At 41.2% G+C, this 16,857-nt stretch overlaps 1 protein-coding gene across 1 annotated transcript in view; it reads right to left on the bottom strand.

Moving 5' to 3' along the window:
* The window catches only part of tmeff2a (transmembrane protein with EGF-like and two follistatin-like domains 2a), a 274,157-nt gene that overhangs the window by 36,183 nt on the left and 221,117 nt on the right, over window positions 1-16,857 (bottom strand). Inside the window, exon 5 of the mRNA XM_041807381.1 lies at window positions 7,889-7,985. Coding sequence (XP_041663315.1) covers window positions 7,889-7,985 — 97 coding nt within the window. The remainder of the gene's footprint in view (window positions 1-7,888; window positions 7,986-16,857) is intronic.

The following is a 16,857-nucleotide window of genomic DNA, read 5'->3' as shown; positions in this document are numbered from 1 at the left end:
TTTTTTCCTCAGTTTTTGCCTCAATTACCCAATTTATTCCACCTTCAACACATTTTTTGCTTCTTTAACTCTTTTTTGCTACTTTTATAATCCTATTTCAATACCTTTTTGTCCCTTTCTGCCACTTTTAACCCATTTTGCCCTTCTCTAATCCCATTTCATCACCATTGCATCCCATTTTTGACACTTTTAAGTCATTTTTCCCCTTTAAATCCTTTCTATCACTTCTCTGCCAACTATTGCAACTATTAATCCATTTTTGCCACTTTCACTCTATTGTTGCCTCTGTTGACCAATGTTTCCCACTAACTACTGTTTTATCACTTTTCACACCCATTTTTGCCAAATTTGACCACCCTTCACTATTTGCTCTTTTATTTGCCACATTTCATGACTTCTGCATGTTTGCCTGTTTTGTTGCAACTTTAACCCTTTTTTGTTCTACATATTAACCTCTTTTCATTACCTTTTTGATCAATTTTGAACCCATTTTTGCTCATTTTAAAATCCCTTTTCAACACCTTTTCTTTCCACTTCTGCCAGTTTAACCCATTTTGCAACTTTCTTTTCAAATTTCAATACTTTTTAATCCAATTTCTGCCACATTTAAGCCATCTTTGCCACTAATAATCCTGTTGTAACACTTTTTCAACACCCATTCCCCATTTCAACTCCTTTTTCTGCCCATTGTTGCCAATTTAACCCATTTCTGTGACTTATGTATCCCATTTCACCCCTTTTCCATCACTACCACTTCTACCATTTTTAAGCCATTATTCTGCCATTAATAAACCATTTTTCCCACTTTCCAGCAATTGTTGCCCCTGTTGACCAATTGTTGCCACTATTAACCCTTATTTTAACCACTCTTACCACCCATTATTGCCAAATGTAACCATCTATCACTATCTAGTATGCCAATTTTTGCCACTTAAACTCATTTTTGTCATTTGTAACCACTTCTCTACATTTTTTTCTGCCATTTTATGCCACTTAATCCACAATTTTGTCTCATTTAACCCATTTTAATTCTATTTTAAGAAAAGGGCTTTCCATTTTTTCAAAGGCTACACACTACAGCTCGAATGGATAAGAATGTATTTGTTGCTTTGACAAGAGTAGTAATATTTAAGGTTAACTGGCTTAATTTTATATTGAACCATTTATATTTATTCATATTGAACCCTGACCTCCCTGGGCCCCCTATTTGCCTGGGCCCCTGAAAGCTCTCCCCTTTATCCCCCCTTATGAGTGGCCTTGCACCATGTCAACAGATTGACTTAATTATGCACCAAATTGGTACATGATTCAGATGAACTGCAGGCGTTGAAACACCCGTAGGCCAGTGAGCTTTGAATGACGGTGATTCTTATATAACACACATTATCGGAAAAACAAACAAACAAACAAAAAAAAAACCCTGGCCAGTCAAGGCTTCAAACAAGCAGCTTCCATGCTCTGCTTGGTAAAACTGCTGTTTTTATGCATGGAGTCTGGTGGCTTGGAGGAAGAAAATAACAGCTCTTTTGAGCGTGTGAAAAATTGTGGTCCCTAGAGGATGGCCTTCAGGGAATTTATCAGTAATGATTTTAAAACAAAAATCCGTGCCATTCCTCTAGACTGTTGTATATCAGCGCCAATTAAGATTGGTGGGTTGGATATGTAGGAAGAATAAAAATATTTCCACACAACAGAAGACAAAAGAAGTAATGTTCCAAACAGAACAAAATGGCACTGAAATCCAACCATCAGTACTCACTCAATCCACATATTTCAAAGAATAAAAACTCTTGATGACTAACAAAGAAAGAACAACATGTGTTTATCCGTCTGTGTTTGCATGAAAATATAAACCATAAAAACACTTCACTTTCCCGTCATCCGGTCTTTCATTGCCATCATCTCTCTGTGCTCTTTGTTTGATTAACTGACGGTTTGCTTGATTAAATCAGCTACGTCTGATTGGAGGAACCTGTCATTTTAATCAAAACAATCCTCTGCTGGGGCAGAGGTTGGCGGCTGTTTGATGAAAATTACCTGCTGGTGGGTCGCAATTACCTGACTGATTATTCACCACATACATTCTTAGCACAACACCTCTTGGCTTTAGGAAGTCTAAAGGGTAGATAGTGTCTGATTAAGGGGAAAGGATGCACTTTTTAATCTGTTACTGTTGAGTACCATAAAATTCAAAGGTGCATATTTAATACATATTTTCACCTCCATAAAAAAAAACGCCTGCATGCCTTTAGCACTGAGACACAAGGGTAGAGATGTTCCGATACTAACCCCACTGCAGCCTCAACCATCACACATTACATGATGCAGTTGAGAATTTGCCCCCACCTGTGTCCGACACTCAGCTGATGCACTGCTCAATGGAATCCAAAGACCGGGCTGGTCATCTGGTCCATTCAGCAGCTTCTCTCTTTCATCAGGTGCTCTTGTGGAGAGCTAGTTTGATTTAAGTTTTTGTAACATTCTTTTGACTTTGCCATATTTCTAACATGCAGTCAAACATGACAATCAACAAACCCCTGGCAGTTCAGGCATTTCATGTTCTAGCTCAAGCAAACCTGGTGACACTGATGAAGCCCTACATTAGCATCAGGTGTGCTTGAAACTATGCTGTTCACCTCAACAAAACATGAGTGGAATTCAGTTAAAATTCAATACAAACAATAAATGTAATCTGTCCCTTTCCAGCCCTGATTCTCTACCGTTACTGACACCCTTTACCATGGTGATTGGTCCTGGAGAGTGCAAGCGTACTTTATTTCTAGGAAAAGTGGCAACCTAAGCAATGGAGAAAAGGAGCCTTAACCCTCTCAGACTGGCGTTGTCGTGTATAACCCAGAGGGAAACAGGATTATTATTGAATTATTAAAAGTTGAAAGTAGCCTCTTACCCCCACAATAACAGCATTTAAAAACAATTATAAAGACTTTTGAAAAAATATGGCAATACAAAATTATTTCTTTTATTTTTTAGTCACTAAAAATGGGAGCAAAAAATTTCCGAGTCATAATTGTGTGTTTCAAACAAAAAATCTTTGGGTTTTAATTTCTATTTAGATTTTTCTTTTGTCTTTATAGTCTCATAACTTTGTTTTTCATCCAACTGACATTACTGCAGCACACATATTTAAGACCCTGTAAAGTGAAAATAAATCTGTATTTAGGTTTGCTGTATGGCAGTGTGTTATGAACCCCTAGTTTAAATTTTATTCCAATAAAACATTTCTAGGTTCATAAAATTAAGCTTTAAAATCATGAAAAATGAGGCAGTAAAATCTGCTCCAGGATGGTGTGGGTGGGCGTGTCTGTTGCATGAGCTGAAGCCACGCCCACTCAGGAGAAGTACAATCCTTTTAAATTTAAAAAATGTTACAACCTGAATGGAGGAAAGCACTCACACATCAGCCTGCCCCTTGACAAAGTCCTTTTTCTGGCTCAAATCTCTGTTATGATGCTTTAAATGATCCATTGACCTCTGATGCTGATAGATTTGGCAAATTTACCTAAATGAACAAAAAAAAATGCATTTAACTGACTGTTAACTTTCTATAAAGGCAGTTACATCAGCCAACAACAGACTGTACTGAGATAAACTGCTCTGTGATTTTATATTGTAGTGTTAGAGGGGCGGGGTCATTCCCCATTGGGGGTTGGTGACATCATGAGCCCACATATCAGCCCCACCCACATGAACCCAAACCAGGAAAGAGGGGACAAACTGTCTGACAGTCTAGATCCAAAATTCAGTCACGTGTAGATCTCAGTGTTTTCAGATGTTTACAGTAACTGTATTTCAACATATCTAGTGTGTTAAGACGATAATTTTGGATTTCACTTTATAGGGTCTTTAAAGTTCAGGTTGTTTTGAAAAAAAAAAAAAAAAAAAAAGCATGTTTAGAGCTTGACTGTGCACCACAGGGTTTATGTTTCCTAAGCTTATTAAGAAAATAAGAGACAAAATGGTAAAACGATAGCTTATGGCTTGAAGGGTTAATGCATCTTTAGAGCCTCAGATAAACCGGCTTTTGCTGATGTTAGTCAGAAGGGGGGTACTGGGCTCAGCATAGTCTTGTTATCTTGTATGTAGCCCCCTTTATGTGCCTGTGTGACTGTTGTTCCAGATTGTACAGCACTCTTTAGTGACTTTGGCTGCTTTTCTTTCCTGGTCCGCTGTCTTTTATTCTGAAGGGACTAAAGGGCCATTGCATGTTTTCGAGGCTCCATTTGCCTTAATGTTTCCAGGTTTGCTTGCTCACATCACCACCGGTGCATTTTGCTGTTTTGACCTTCTAACTTCCACCTTGGGGGATTGAGAAATTGCCACTAAATCCATTTCTGTGTTTTAGTGGAATATTAAGGTGCATTTGTGAAAGTGGGTGGCATCAGGAGGAGAGGAGTCCAGCTGTTTGGTATTTGCAATGAGGCTCAGAATGCATCATGAAGCCGTTCCTTTTGCATTACGGTTATTGCACACCAGGGTACATTATCTTTCCATTACATCGAGCAGTTTGATAGAGTCATACTCTCAGGGCACTTCTAATTTCTAGCGGTACGTCTGGGATTTCTTCTAAGCGCTGCTCTCCCTTTTGCTGATAGCAGCTGATCCTTGTTCCACACCACATCAGTAATGTTGGCTCATTTAAGCTCCAATCATGCCACAGAAGGCAAACACACTCATGCTCCTGCTTCACGCAGGAAACAGCTCACCAGTTGAGCTTTTATCTAATTGGTCTTTGCACCCTTGTGTTTACTTTGCACCCCTGAGGACGTTTTTAGTGCTGCTTTCTCACTAATGCATGGGAGTGAGATAATAACACAATACCTGCATCTGCCTCCAACAAACGGTTAAATTCACGACAAACATTATTTCTTCTCTGAACTAGTTTTTCCTCCTGAGTCAGAGTCATTTTTGGCCTGACATTGCAGAGTCCTGTAGGGTTCATAATTGGATTTCCAGAATGAGTGAAAATCTTCTTTCTCTCTGTGCCCTGCTCCAGTAATTGAGGTTAAATGAAATGGTCAACCATGCACTAAACCTCAGCGGGTGCTGAGCAGCGGGGGCGAGCGGCATACAGAGGGGTCTGGATCTAAAGCCTCAGGTGTTTAAAGCTGGAATGAATGTACAGGAATAACACAATGCAAGGTGATGATACCTGTCTGAAAGATTACACACAGGACTGCATCTCTGAGGGGTTCTTAAATAAGTATAATTGCTGAGTTTGGTTGTGATGACACCAATGACCAGTGTGCAGTCTGCTGATACATTCCTCCAATAGATACCCCAGTTTACTGGTGATGCCTCATTTTACAACTGAAACTTCTTGTGCCTTCATTTAAATAATTTTCTGCAGCTTTTGGGGACCATTACTGTCCTGGATTTGGAGTTTAGGAGGATAATTGTGATGCATGTCATTGTAAATGAGCCTCAACACACCCAAATCAAAACAAAATATTAGGTGAAACAACTCAAAATGTAAGTTAACACAGATAATGTTTTCGTGGCTTTTACTCTATTGGGAGTAAAACCTCCACTATGCCAACATTTTCTCTCATTTGACCATTAAAACAGACGAGAGTTTATCCAATGGGTGAATCATTCTGCCCAGTAAAACACCTCTTCTTTCAGTCAGCATATAGGTATACTAGCCCTATGTTAGCATTGATTTGACTGGACACAGCACATAAACATAGGCTATCTACTTTGGTTCCTGCCCCATTATTTGCAGACAGCCAACACAGCTGATACCAGCGTTAATCTCTGCAAATTGTAGAAAGTATTCAGTCAATATAAAGAGAAAAAAGACAACAGGTTACTCTGCCTATCTGAGTTCTGGTTCAATCTGAATTCGGCATGGTTATTTTGCATTTCCATATATCAAAAGTTGAAAAGGGTCCCAAAAAAAAAAAATCTGTACCGTCCCACTTTTTTGGCATCTTTAAGTAGGGATACCAGTCTTACCTATCCAACACGACTGCTCTGTGAGGAATGGGAGAAAAACAGACTATATCCACTTAAATTTGGGATATTTGAACTCAGCAGAGATCCATGCTGTTTCCAGAACTGTGAATGTTGATATGTAGCCACAAATCGAGTTTCCTGACGTTTATCTGGACCTGATTTAATGAACACAAAGCAGAGCCTTAAGGCTCCCATCAGCCTGGTTCATCAGTGATGGATGTGAAGCTGAATTAATGTAGTTTTGTGAATACCAAGCTTTAGATCAGTTGTTTCTCCATATTGTAGCTAGTTATTCCTCTACTTCTTACTTTAGGTAACCTGTGAAAAGATTGCTCTGTGGTTGATGAACGTGTTTGCAAAACTTTGGAATGCAGTCTATTTTAAAATGAGATCAGTGTACCCAGGATTTCTTACTTAACCTAGTTTGATTTAAATACCAATTGAACCTTTAGTTTGTGTTTAATGTGATAAATGCTCTTAACTTCTATATTGTAAAATCCTGTGGATTTCCACTTCAAAAAATGTAGTCCACTCTGAGTGACTTGTGCCACAGGATGGGAAGTAATGTTGATACAGAGATAAGATTTACATTCAGCTAACCAGATGCATTGTACATTTCCGTTAAACGCCTGCTGGCAGCATGCTTCACTGAAAACACACCCAGCATGGATCTTGAGGTGAGCAGAGTAGAGAGACTTTGGAGCACTGTGTAGACTGAGTATATGGAGTTTATGGGTTATATGTGTGCATGTATTTTACTTTTATTATTCAGAGCAAAAAAATACTAAACAAATCTTAGAATAACACTGTTTTACAAAATGTTTAGTCTTCATGTCAATTGAAAGGTATTGTTTCACCTTCGACACTAAACACAGTGCCTACTATGTAATGATGAATAGGATATGATAAAATAAATGTCAGTCCAGTTAGAAATTAGATTCCTATTAGATCATGCTCCCAAGATCATGTGGCCAGAGGTCCACATCAGGTCCTCCATAGCCCTCCATCCGGCCCTCAGAAGATGATCACATTTATCAAATGGCTGCTGTTTTAACATGTTTTTGGTCTTGAAAGTCTAAATACTAACCCTGACCTAAAAACTTATCAAACAAGAGGCAATTAGGTGCATTTCCATGAGCTAGCCTGATACTGATCACTTTATTCTTGATCAAACCTGACAGCTTTCATGACAGCTTTTAACCTCAGTCTTTTTGAGAGAGCAGTTTCTCCAGTCGAAAAATCAAAACGAAAGACCACAGTCCTGCACATGTTTTTCAACAATCATAATACAGCGTAGTAGCATGAGACTCAGTGATCGACGACCTAACAGCTGCAGAAATATGTAGGCAAAATATCAAAATTACCCTCTTATGGTGATAAAGACAGGCAATAAAGTCTGAGCTCCTTAGGGCTAAAGCGTGCACACATTTTCAAAGAAAACAGCAATGTTTCAACAAGAATTTGCTTATTAGATCAGAATATTTATTTTGTTTTAAGTCTGGCCCTTGTAGTGTCTGTGAAGAAAAAAGCTGGCCCTTGTTCAAACGTAGTTGATGACCCCCAGCCTATTGTAGAGTGCTGTGGAAAAACTCTTCATCCTGCCAGATATTACAATAAAATCCTGATTCATCATCAGTTTTGGGATGCTGAATCTGACCACAGACACCACAGCCTAGCTGACATGGATTGATGTTTGAACGCATTGATGCACACGCCCATACTTCCCTTGTAACCCCTCAACTTCCAACAACATGCACTTTAGCTTCACTTGCATGTGCAGACATGAGACACACTATGAACCAACTCACTTTATTATTGCATGTACCACATATTTGCTCCAATAATGTGAAGATGAATTGATACTGCTTTCTAAGAAAAAAATCTGCGTTTTGTTTGTAAAGTTCAAACTCACCAAACATCCTCTGCATCCACATCGCACTCAGCTCCAAACTGGCAGATATCGCAGGTGGACGTTTCCTTCTGCCCTGCCTCTGCTGAGCCTTCTCCTCCTGAAAGAGACAAAAATAGACAAATGAGAGCATTTAGTGCCAGTTCCAACTAAGTCAATCCTTCCTGTAAGTGACTTTTCTCTTAAACCTCACTGATTAATTCAGAAGGAGTAAAAATGTGTAACAAAGGCTCTTAACCATGCACCGCTCACACGTAATGTGACCGTGAGAAATCATCCTCGGACTACTCAAGTGCATTCACATTCTGCCATATTACTCTATAATCCCACCCGAGCTTACTCCCTCATCCTTTCACCCCCCCACCCCCCCCACCTTTTCCCCCTTCCCCCCCTTGCCGACTCTCATCTATCACTCCCAATATCCCCGCTGATCTTTCTGGAGACCCTCCTTTATTTCATCGCGCTGATTTTCTCGCGCTGTGAGTGCGACGGCTCCTTGGCGGCGGTGTGGGTACTGGCGTCAGGCTTATGGCGGCTTAGGGACCCCGTCGGTGCATATCACGCTTCATGATCGGCCGTGGGGGAGAAGAGAGGAGGAGGGAAAAAAAAGCAATCTGGCCAATCTCAAATTGCATTCTGGTACCACAGAGGACTCCTCCAGTCTCTGCACGCTCTCACTCGTCTTCGCTTTCCCTTCGGCCCTCTCCTCCATTAGAAAAGCTCTATTTTTAAACTTACTAGGCCCCACGAGGACAACTTTGGAAAAGAAGACGAAAGAGGAGGAACTTGGCATCATTTCCCCATGTCATATCTTTAATCATCCCGACTCACACGCATGCACAGACACCCACGCTGCTGCCACCTTGCATCGCTCCCCCGTGTCCCCTCTTTCATTTTCCCCTCTGAAACTTTTGTTACTTCTCGTCATCCCTGGTGACACGCTGGATGAGATGGAAAGAACTGCAGAGGAGAGGTTTAACCTGATTTTCCGCTGTCGAGCTTAAGTCGGGTTCGGCTCTTATTTTAAGGTCAAAGTCAGTTAACTTCTCTTTGGCTGTCTTTCACTCTTGAATATAGTTTGAATACTATTGGCCTCCTCCGTAACTCTCAGCTTAGATTTTGTAGCTGTTGGCTAAGATTATCCCAACAGCTTCATTTCTCTGCTTTTGCCTGTGTCCAAAAAAACACAATGCAGCCTACAAGAGTGAAAAGTTCCATTGCAGAGGATGTTAAGCTCCTTTCAAACGTCCTGCCTTGGCTCTCAATGTTTTTTTTCTTCCGTTTTTTTTTTTTTTTTTTTTTAAGCTGGCTGTGAGGCTGCAGGTGTTGGAAGGCAGCCGTGCTGGTGAAACAACATGTCCTCTGAATGTTGAACATTTGCAGTCAGGTGGAAAGATGTGCATTCTGTATTCCCGGCTGTGGTTTCGCTTTACCTTCGGGTCACACGACTGACAAGACAGCGACTAAGGTGTGAAGCTGCGTTGGCGTAGAGCCCACTGGTGGAGGCCATTTCAGCAAAAATTCAACAAATATAAAATACCAGATCCAATACATGTAAAGTTTCACCTGATATTAAATCTTCTGGAAGTGTTTTAAATTACAAGATTTTGATTTTCTTAGCACTGAAATGTCTCTGTTAACCAAAAAAGATAATTGTTGTGTTTTAAATATCAAAGTTCTCACTTGTTTCCAGCAGCTCCAAAGCCAAAGAAGTACATTTTTATAGTTGCAACAGGATGTGTTGTTATGTTTGCTGTCATGACAGAGCTACTGTGACAGAAATGACCGTGGAAACACTGGATGCTGCATACAAGACTGCTATAATAAAGCAGGACCTGCTACTGAAACCAGCTGTTCTGTTGCTTCATCTCATTCATGTCTCATTCATGTCTTGTTACTAATGATGGACAAGGGGTGGGAAATATATTGAGTTTACTTGATGTACTACAGCTTTTTCCACACAAGATGTATAAAATGACTATTTACCGACCATTGAGTATAAATTATGTGAAAGTTTTAAGCAGTCTACGTGCAATTCTGTCTGGAATTTTGCTTCTCCCACAGTCTCCTAATACCTCCCTCACAGCACACAGCACACTCCCCTTCCCATCTAGAAAACTCTCCCCTTCGTAAGTGCATTTTTGTTCCAGAGAAGGAGGGAGTGACGCATCGAGAGAGCAGAAAGTGTACAATGAAGAACCAAGGAAAGTCAGAGAGTTTAAAGAGACAGAACTTTGAGTTGGAGACAGACGATTTAGTTCAGAATAAAAACAGTACTGGTTTTGGCAGTGGTTCAGATTTCAAAAGGAATACGACAAACAAAATGTGGTAATCTGTAAAATTTAGATGAGGCCAAGTTTACAGCAGCAATAACCTAACATCGCCAAAGACATGACCTCAATAAGTGATGTTGGAATGGCAGGATTTGAAAATCTCATACAGATCTCTATCCAAAGTTTGATTTGCCTAGGCGCAAATTGGATGGAATAAGCGGTGTAGAAAATGTATATTGCTGCATAAAGCTTCAAGTTTGGTCTGTGTATGGGGACACTTAATAATGGAACTTACCCTTTACTAGTTGTCCCAGTGCAGTAATGAATAAAGGCATGTCAACAAATTCTTCTTGGAAAAGTTTTTGTTTATAGAATTAGCACAGCAACACCAACACCCAGTGTTAAACCTGGGAAACATAATACAGTACAGCCTGAGCTTCATGTTTTTTATTATTTAATTTCTAGATTATGGATTCTAAATAGACCATGGGCTACAGTTGGCCCCAGACAGTAGCTTGGACATCTCTACATTAGATTATTCAGATATTCTTCCTGTAATTTCCAGGAAATATCTCGGAATAATTTTCCTTGAAATGCACACTCCTTATGTAAAGCAACTTGTGCAGTGAATTTATTGAAAAATATATCACCCAGTCGATGGGAAAAGAAAAAAAAAATTGGCCTCCTTGTGCATGGAGATACAAACAGTGTGTTCTGCCAGAAAAACCAGAGGTGGTTTATGCAAAGCTAGCAGTAATAAAAGTAAAAATCTGGGCCTGATTAATAACAATCAGCTGTGCAGGCTCTACTTGTGTCAGCTGTCTCTGCAGCTGATATCACATACCCCTCCAAAGTTTTACTAAACTTTGTGATGTATAAGCCATTCTCTACAGCTTCAGACAGAAATCTGAAGAGAAATGCGCAGAGGGTAAGCACTGATGCCACTTTAGAAACAGAACACTCTCCTCCTGTTTGGCTGGGTAGTTAAAGAGTCAGCATCATTGCTGACTTCAGCAGGAGAAATGACAACAATGGGAGTCAAACAGACCCTCCACTAAAATTGGAGACATCTGGACTCTGAAGAGATCCCTACACATCCCTAACTCTGTGTTCTGTGGGCGATGAAATATCACCGGAAATGGAACCTTTGCTTGCTCTCTGATTGGTTCACTGACCCACCAACCAAAGAGCTCCCTCCTAAAGTTTAAACCCATGCCAAGTATTTTCAAGCAAATGACCTCAGATAGATTTGGCTCTCCTGGCATACGGAAACCTCCTCTTTGATGGCAGAAACTACATACAGAGGGTCCCGAGGGTCTCCAAGGCTGTGTTTGTTGTGCTTCCTCCTTTGGTCAGCGTGCTTCTTTATTGGCTATCGCTCCTTCCCATCTAACAGTCTTGAGGTTCTGATCATCTCCTGAGCATTTCATAGAGGAAAGATCACTCACCCACAGGACAATCTGGAGATATAATCTTGAGAACCAATCTGATAAGTAGGCTTTTGCTGACATGGTTGAAAGGGGGGAATCTGGCTGAAAATTGCCACAGTTATCTTGCAGCCAGGGATGCACGATATTATTAGCCCATTGGTATCTGCAGAGGTTGGCTTGAAGGGATATTCCAGTATTTTTGAAGTTGGTTATATACAAGCTTCGTGCAATGCACGCTCAGCATATCTAGTCAGCTGTTTGGGCCTATGGGCGTTGACAGAGACAACAAGAAACTAAGCTAGACATTAGATGGGTGGCAATGACATGTCATTTACTGTACACAGCGGAACAACTTCTACAGATGGAGACTCAGAAGGAGGAAAGTGAGGTTGCAAAAACATAAGTAGAGACGAGTGAGCAGGAGAAATCCCAAGTTACCTGGTGTAGGTTTGCAAACTATGAGCCTCTGCCCACTGGGCTACTGCTGTCAGGACTTCACAATACTTCTTCAGGACATTTCCAATCGAGGATGGCAGCTCACAGACGCCTGCAACCTGCATCACTCTCCATCCAGAGTTCCCTGCCTGACTGAATGCTGGAGTTTTATGTGCCTTCTTCAACTCTCTAAAGATAAATTGGAGAAACTGACCCATCCCGAAGAGTTAAATGGAAGTTGGTCATCCAAGTAAGGTTATCATCAGATACGCTGAGGTGCAAAAGAACATAGCTGGTAGCCAAAGCTTGCAATGCAAATTAGTGCTAAACACAGAAGCTTTCTTGAAGCTTGTTTTTTGACACACACTGAAATTTCTGAAGGCTAATGCCACTACTTCTGCCAATTATCTTTTACAACCCTACTTCAAAACAGTGCCAATTCTGACAGCTATTTTCAATTCTAGCCCCAGTCTTAGTCTTTAGATTAAATGCCTAGTTTTGGGGGGCTGCACGGCAGAACAGTGGTTAGCGCTGTTGTCTCACAGCAAGGAGGTCCCTGGTTGGCTTCCCGGTCAGGGCCTTTCTCTGTGTTGAGTTTGCATGTTCTACCCCTGCGTGCGTGTTCTCTCCAGGTACTCCGGCTTCCTCCCACCACCAAAAGCATGCTCATGAGGTTAATTGGTGACTCTAAATTAGGTGTGAATATGTCTCTTTATGTCAGCCCTGCAATATACTGGCGACCAGTCCAGCAAGGATAGGCTCCAGCTCCAGTCCCTTTAAAACATGCTAATTTAGCAAAGCTTTCTAATCCAGAACAGATCGATAACACGCACTTGTTTTTGTTGTGTCAGAGTTTAAGTTACACGTGAAGCCGGGCTGCTGATGATTGAATTAGCCAGTTGTTACTCTGAACCACTCGCCTAACTGAGGTTTCACTTATTTCAAACTGTCCTGTATGAAGTGATGTGTGAAATTTCCTCAGCCTCTCACTAGCTGGTCTCGCTTAGCTTCACTCTGTTCTCTGTCAAACGATCGACTCCACATAACGGCTTGTGGCCAGGCAAGCATGTAAGCTCTCCTGTGAGAGGACAGTCATGGTTTTTCTTACAGGTGTGCACGAACATGCACAGCACTGATGCCAACATTGTCTCTTGTCCCTTGTCTTTCTGTCCTGACAGATCTTTTATGCACACCACCGCACACACTCTCCCCCTTGTTCCCCACATACACGCATTCGGTGCAGCAGGCCCAATTACCAAAGGCGACTAGGGACAGGCAGTGTTTTCCACTCCTCAAATCCCTGATAGAGTCTCCTGTAGCACTAACACAACATCTCCCCTGTTTCTGTGTCTGCTAATCCCTCGAATCAGGAGACACGGCTGGGTAATGACTGAAATGATTAGCCCTTCTACTGCCCCCACAATCACCCTCCCACCATCTCCTACATCACCGTGTATCGATCCATGCCTGGACCAGACCAGTCGACTGGCCTGATGTGTGACAGCTACAACAAAAATCCCTCCTTTGATTTGCTCCTATTGTTTCCAGCTGCTCACTTTAATAAACACATTTCTTGTAGCTGTTGCTTCACTGTAACAGAACAGAAAGTAGAGGTAAAGAGCATTCAGGAAAGAAAAACTCAGGATTAATTTCCTTGGGATCTGAATAGGAGATTAAAATACAAAGGAGGGAAAACGGTGGCTTATTTTTGTAATTTCTGGACCTCCTTCCAGGGTTTAAATTGGGTCTTTCACTGGTGTCTGGAGCTCAGACATGCAGAAAATGCTTTATCCTTGTATGTATGCCCACAAAACAACAGAAATCAACACCCTGAGAAACCCGAGACTCCTTTGGTGATGCTAGTCATGCACTCAAAAAGCTTTCCCAGTAGAAAATGGGAAAGGTTTGCAGTGAGAGAGGAGAGCAGCATGACCAACTCTGAGCTCATTTTGCTGCAGCAGGCTGAGGCGAAGCACTGGTCCACTGGGCTGGCTAATGTAAGCTGTAAGACAGAACCAAGGAGTGAGCCACTGTGCATAGAAAATGAATATCTGTGCAGTAAATAGATTCACTCCATGATTTTTAAGGCATCAGTGTCAACCTAGAAGTATCGTTCTTACACTGTTTTTTTTTTTGTGCTAAAGCTTACAGGATCAAAGTGAGCAACAGTTTAACAAAGTTTGGCTTATATTAAGGCCGAATATCCACCGATTATCTACAGCTGTCATTGGGTGAGAGTCAAGAGGCAAGTCAATCACAGGACTGAAATATTGAGACAAAAAAGAACCAGGTTCACACTCACATGTGGGTGTGCCCACAGAATTGTCTGGGCTCAGAGAATGGGCCCTCCCCAGTTGTGATTTACTGATATCAATGTATGTGTATCAATGTATGTGCTAGCATCCGGGCCAACACTTTGCTCATTTTGGAGCTGAAAAGTGCATCAAACTACTACTGGGTTCTGATGATTTTTGATACTTTTAAAACTCTTTTCACTACTTTAGCCACCAATTTTTGCCCCTTTTAACTCCTTTTTTACCCATTTTGCCACATTTTAACCATTTTCTACCATTTTTCATCAAAAATATTTGGTTATGATTGTAAAATGTAACCCACCCAGCAAAAATTAGTTGAAATGACATTTAAAAACATCTCCACTATACGTCCAAACAACATCTAGATTTAACTGAAATGTGAAAAGCTGTAATTTTCAGGTCATTGAAAAGCCATCTCTGTAAAGACGTCGGCATAATATGGTCATATTTTAAATGACTATTTTGTGACCAAATTAAGGCTAGAACATTAGCTATATATTTTAGCCTGAAAAAGAACATCTAAATGAAGTCGGGTGTTTGGTGGGAAGACATTTGTGTTGCAAGTAGTGGTAAAGGAGTTGAGGTGCTCATGCTAGACCAGTTTAGAACCATTGATTTAGGCACTTTGGAAGTGATTCCAGAATGCACATGTGGATCCTGGATCCGAGAGCACGTGTGCATTCTGGAGTCACTTCCAGCAGGAATGCCCGTGTGCACTTTTAGGTATATTTCACCATTTCATGAGAAATTTATGAATGAAAACAAAACAGCAGTTTTCTGGTTAGTAGATGTATAAGTAGTTGTGGCCTAGCAGTGCTGATCTGTAATTGTCATGTTGTGTTATTGTTTTGATTGAGAGCCCCCTGGTGGTAGAATTTCACATACTATGCACTTAAATGTCACGTATTTTTCCCCTTTAAGATGAGTTTACATTGTTCTCAGATGTCCCCAAAACATACCTGTGAGGTTTGTTGCTGTAAAAACACTCCAGTATAGGATTTTTGCATGTCTAAAAAGCCCCCTGCTTCAGCCCTGCACAGATTGAGCTGTTTCTGTGTCTGTCTTTAAATGTTAATTAGTTTTCTGACTCCGCCCCCAACCCCGCCCCGCTCAGGAAATGGATGCGGCCTAATGGATAGGGCTCTCCTGATCCTCCTTCCAGCTGGCAGCTGAGAGGAGGATCAGGAGAGGAGGGTGGAACTTTCTTCCAAGCGGGAAGGGCCAACTGAACCTGGGGGCGGGGCTTAGTCACCACATGACGTCATGAGGGGGAATATCTGAGAAAAGCTTGTTTTAGCACACATTTTCTGAAAGGTGGAGGTTCTGATTCTTGGGGGTATCGTGGACAGGCCAGGGGCACATATTTTTATTAGAAAAGCCTGAAAAAGTCTTTTTTGCATAATCTGTGGCCTTTAATGAGATGTGAAACTATTCACCTAAGAACGTAACTACTATAGATGTTTACTTCTGATCTAAAATTGGACATTTTAATGAGAGTATTGAAGGAACTTTCATGTCTTTGAAGCCAAACTTCAGTGGACACCCAAGGGAACACATCTTTTTACAATTCTGCATTGCTTTACTTTTCAACACTGGAGGTTGTAGTTGGGCTGTTTCTTTTAAATAATGTACAGAGTTTGTGCATAATAGTGTACGACATGTACAGAACAAAACCCAGCAAAACAGAAACTGTACAAGGACACAGGCTCCGTCTGCCTGCAGACAATCAGTTAAACAAAAAAGCGGTTCCAGTGAGAGCGACTAGAAGAGAGATCATTTAATTGCGTGAGCATACGGAGAGATCAGGAGAACAATTTCTTTTAGTGAGCAGACACACACACACATACAGTATACCCACACACGCACAGAGACCCACACCCAAACGCAGACACCAGATTTAGGGCACTGTAGCATGCAGCTATGATAGGGATGATGAATGAAGCCCACACATCCCTGGAAAACAGAGCAGGACCACTGCGACCTTGGTTGAAAACACACAGGGGGGAGACAGAAAAGAGGAATGAGGGAATAAAAACATAGGCTGATATATCCTATGTCTCTGTGAGTGTAAACCCCACATGGCTGGTATTGTTACTGAATCACCCTTCAATGGTTTAGACTGGGTTCAGACACAGCACGTTTCAAACAATCCACTAAGTCTCAGGAGTGATTTATTCTCTGTAAAGATTGTTTGGGTGATGGCCATATGTTTAATTTTAGACTGTCTGTACTACATGGCTGCACAGGCTGCCTTCAGAGAAGCTTTGCTACCGATATCTATGTTAAAATAGTGAGCTGCGACCCCTAGTGTCCATGATGATTGACATCAATTGATTGACAAAAGTAGACACTGTTGAGTCTGTAGACATACAAGAACAATGGAGTCCATTCACAGTTGCGATCAGTTCAAACAAACCAGCCATTTCTCATTCTTGAGGCATCAATGTTTCGTCACAACCCTTGGGATCCCAGGCTCATACCTAAGATATCCTTCAGGCGTGAATGAGACACAAGATAAA

Source organism: Cheilinus undulatus, linkage group 15 (genome assembly GCF_018320785.1).
Source record: "Cheilinus undulatus linkage group 15, ASM1832078v1, whole genome shotgun sequence".
Lineage (NCBI taxonomy): Eukaryota > Metazoa > Chordata > Actinopteri > Labriformes > Labridae > Cheilinus > Cheilinus undulatus.
This window is presented reverse-complemented; position numbering and strand designations above follow the sequence as displayed.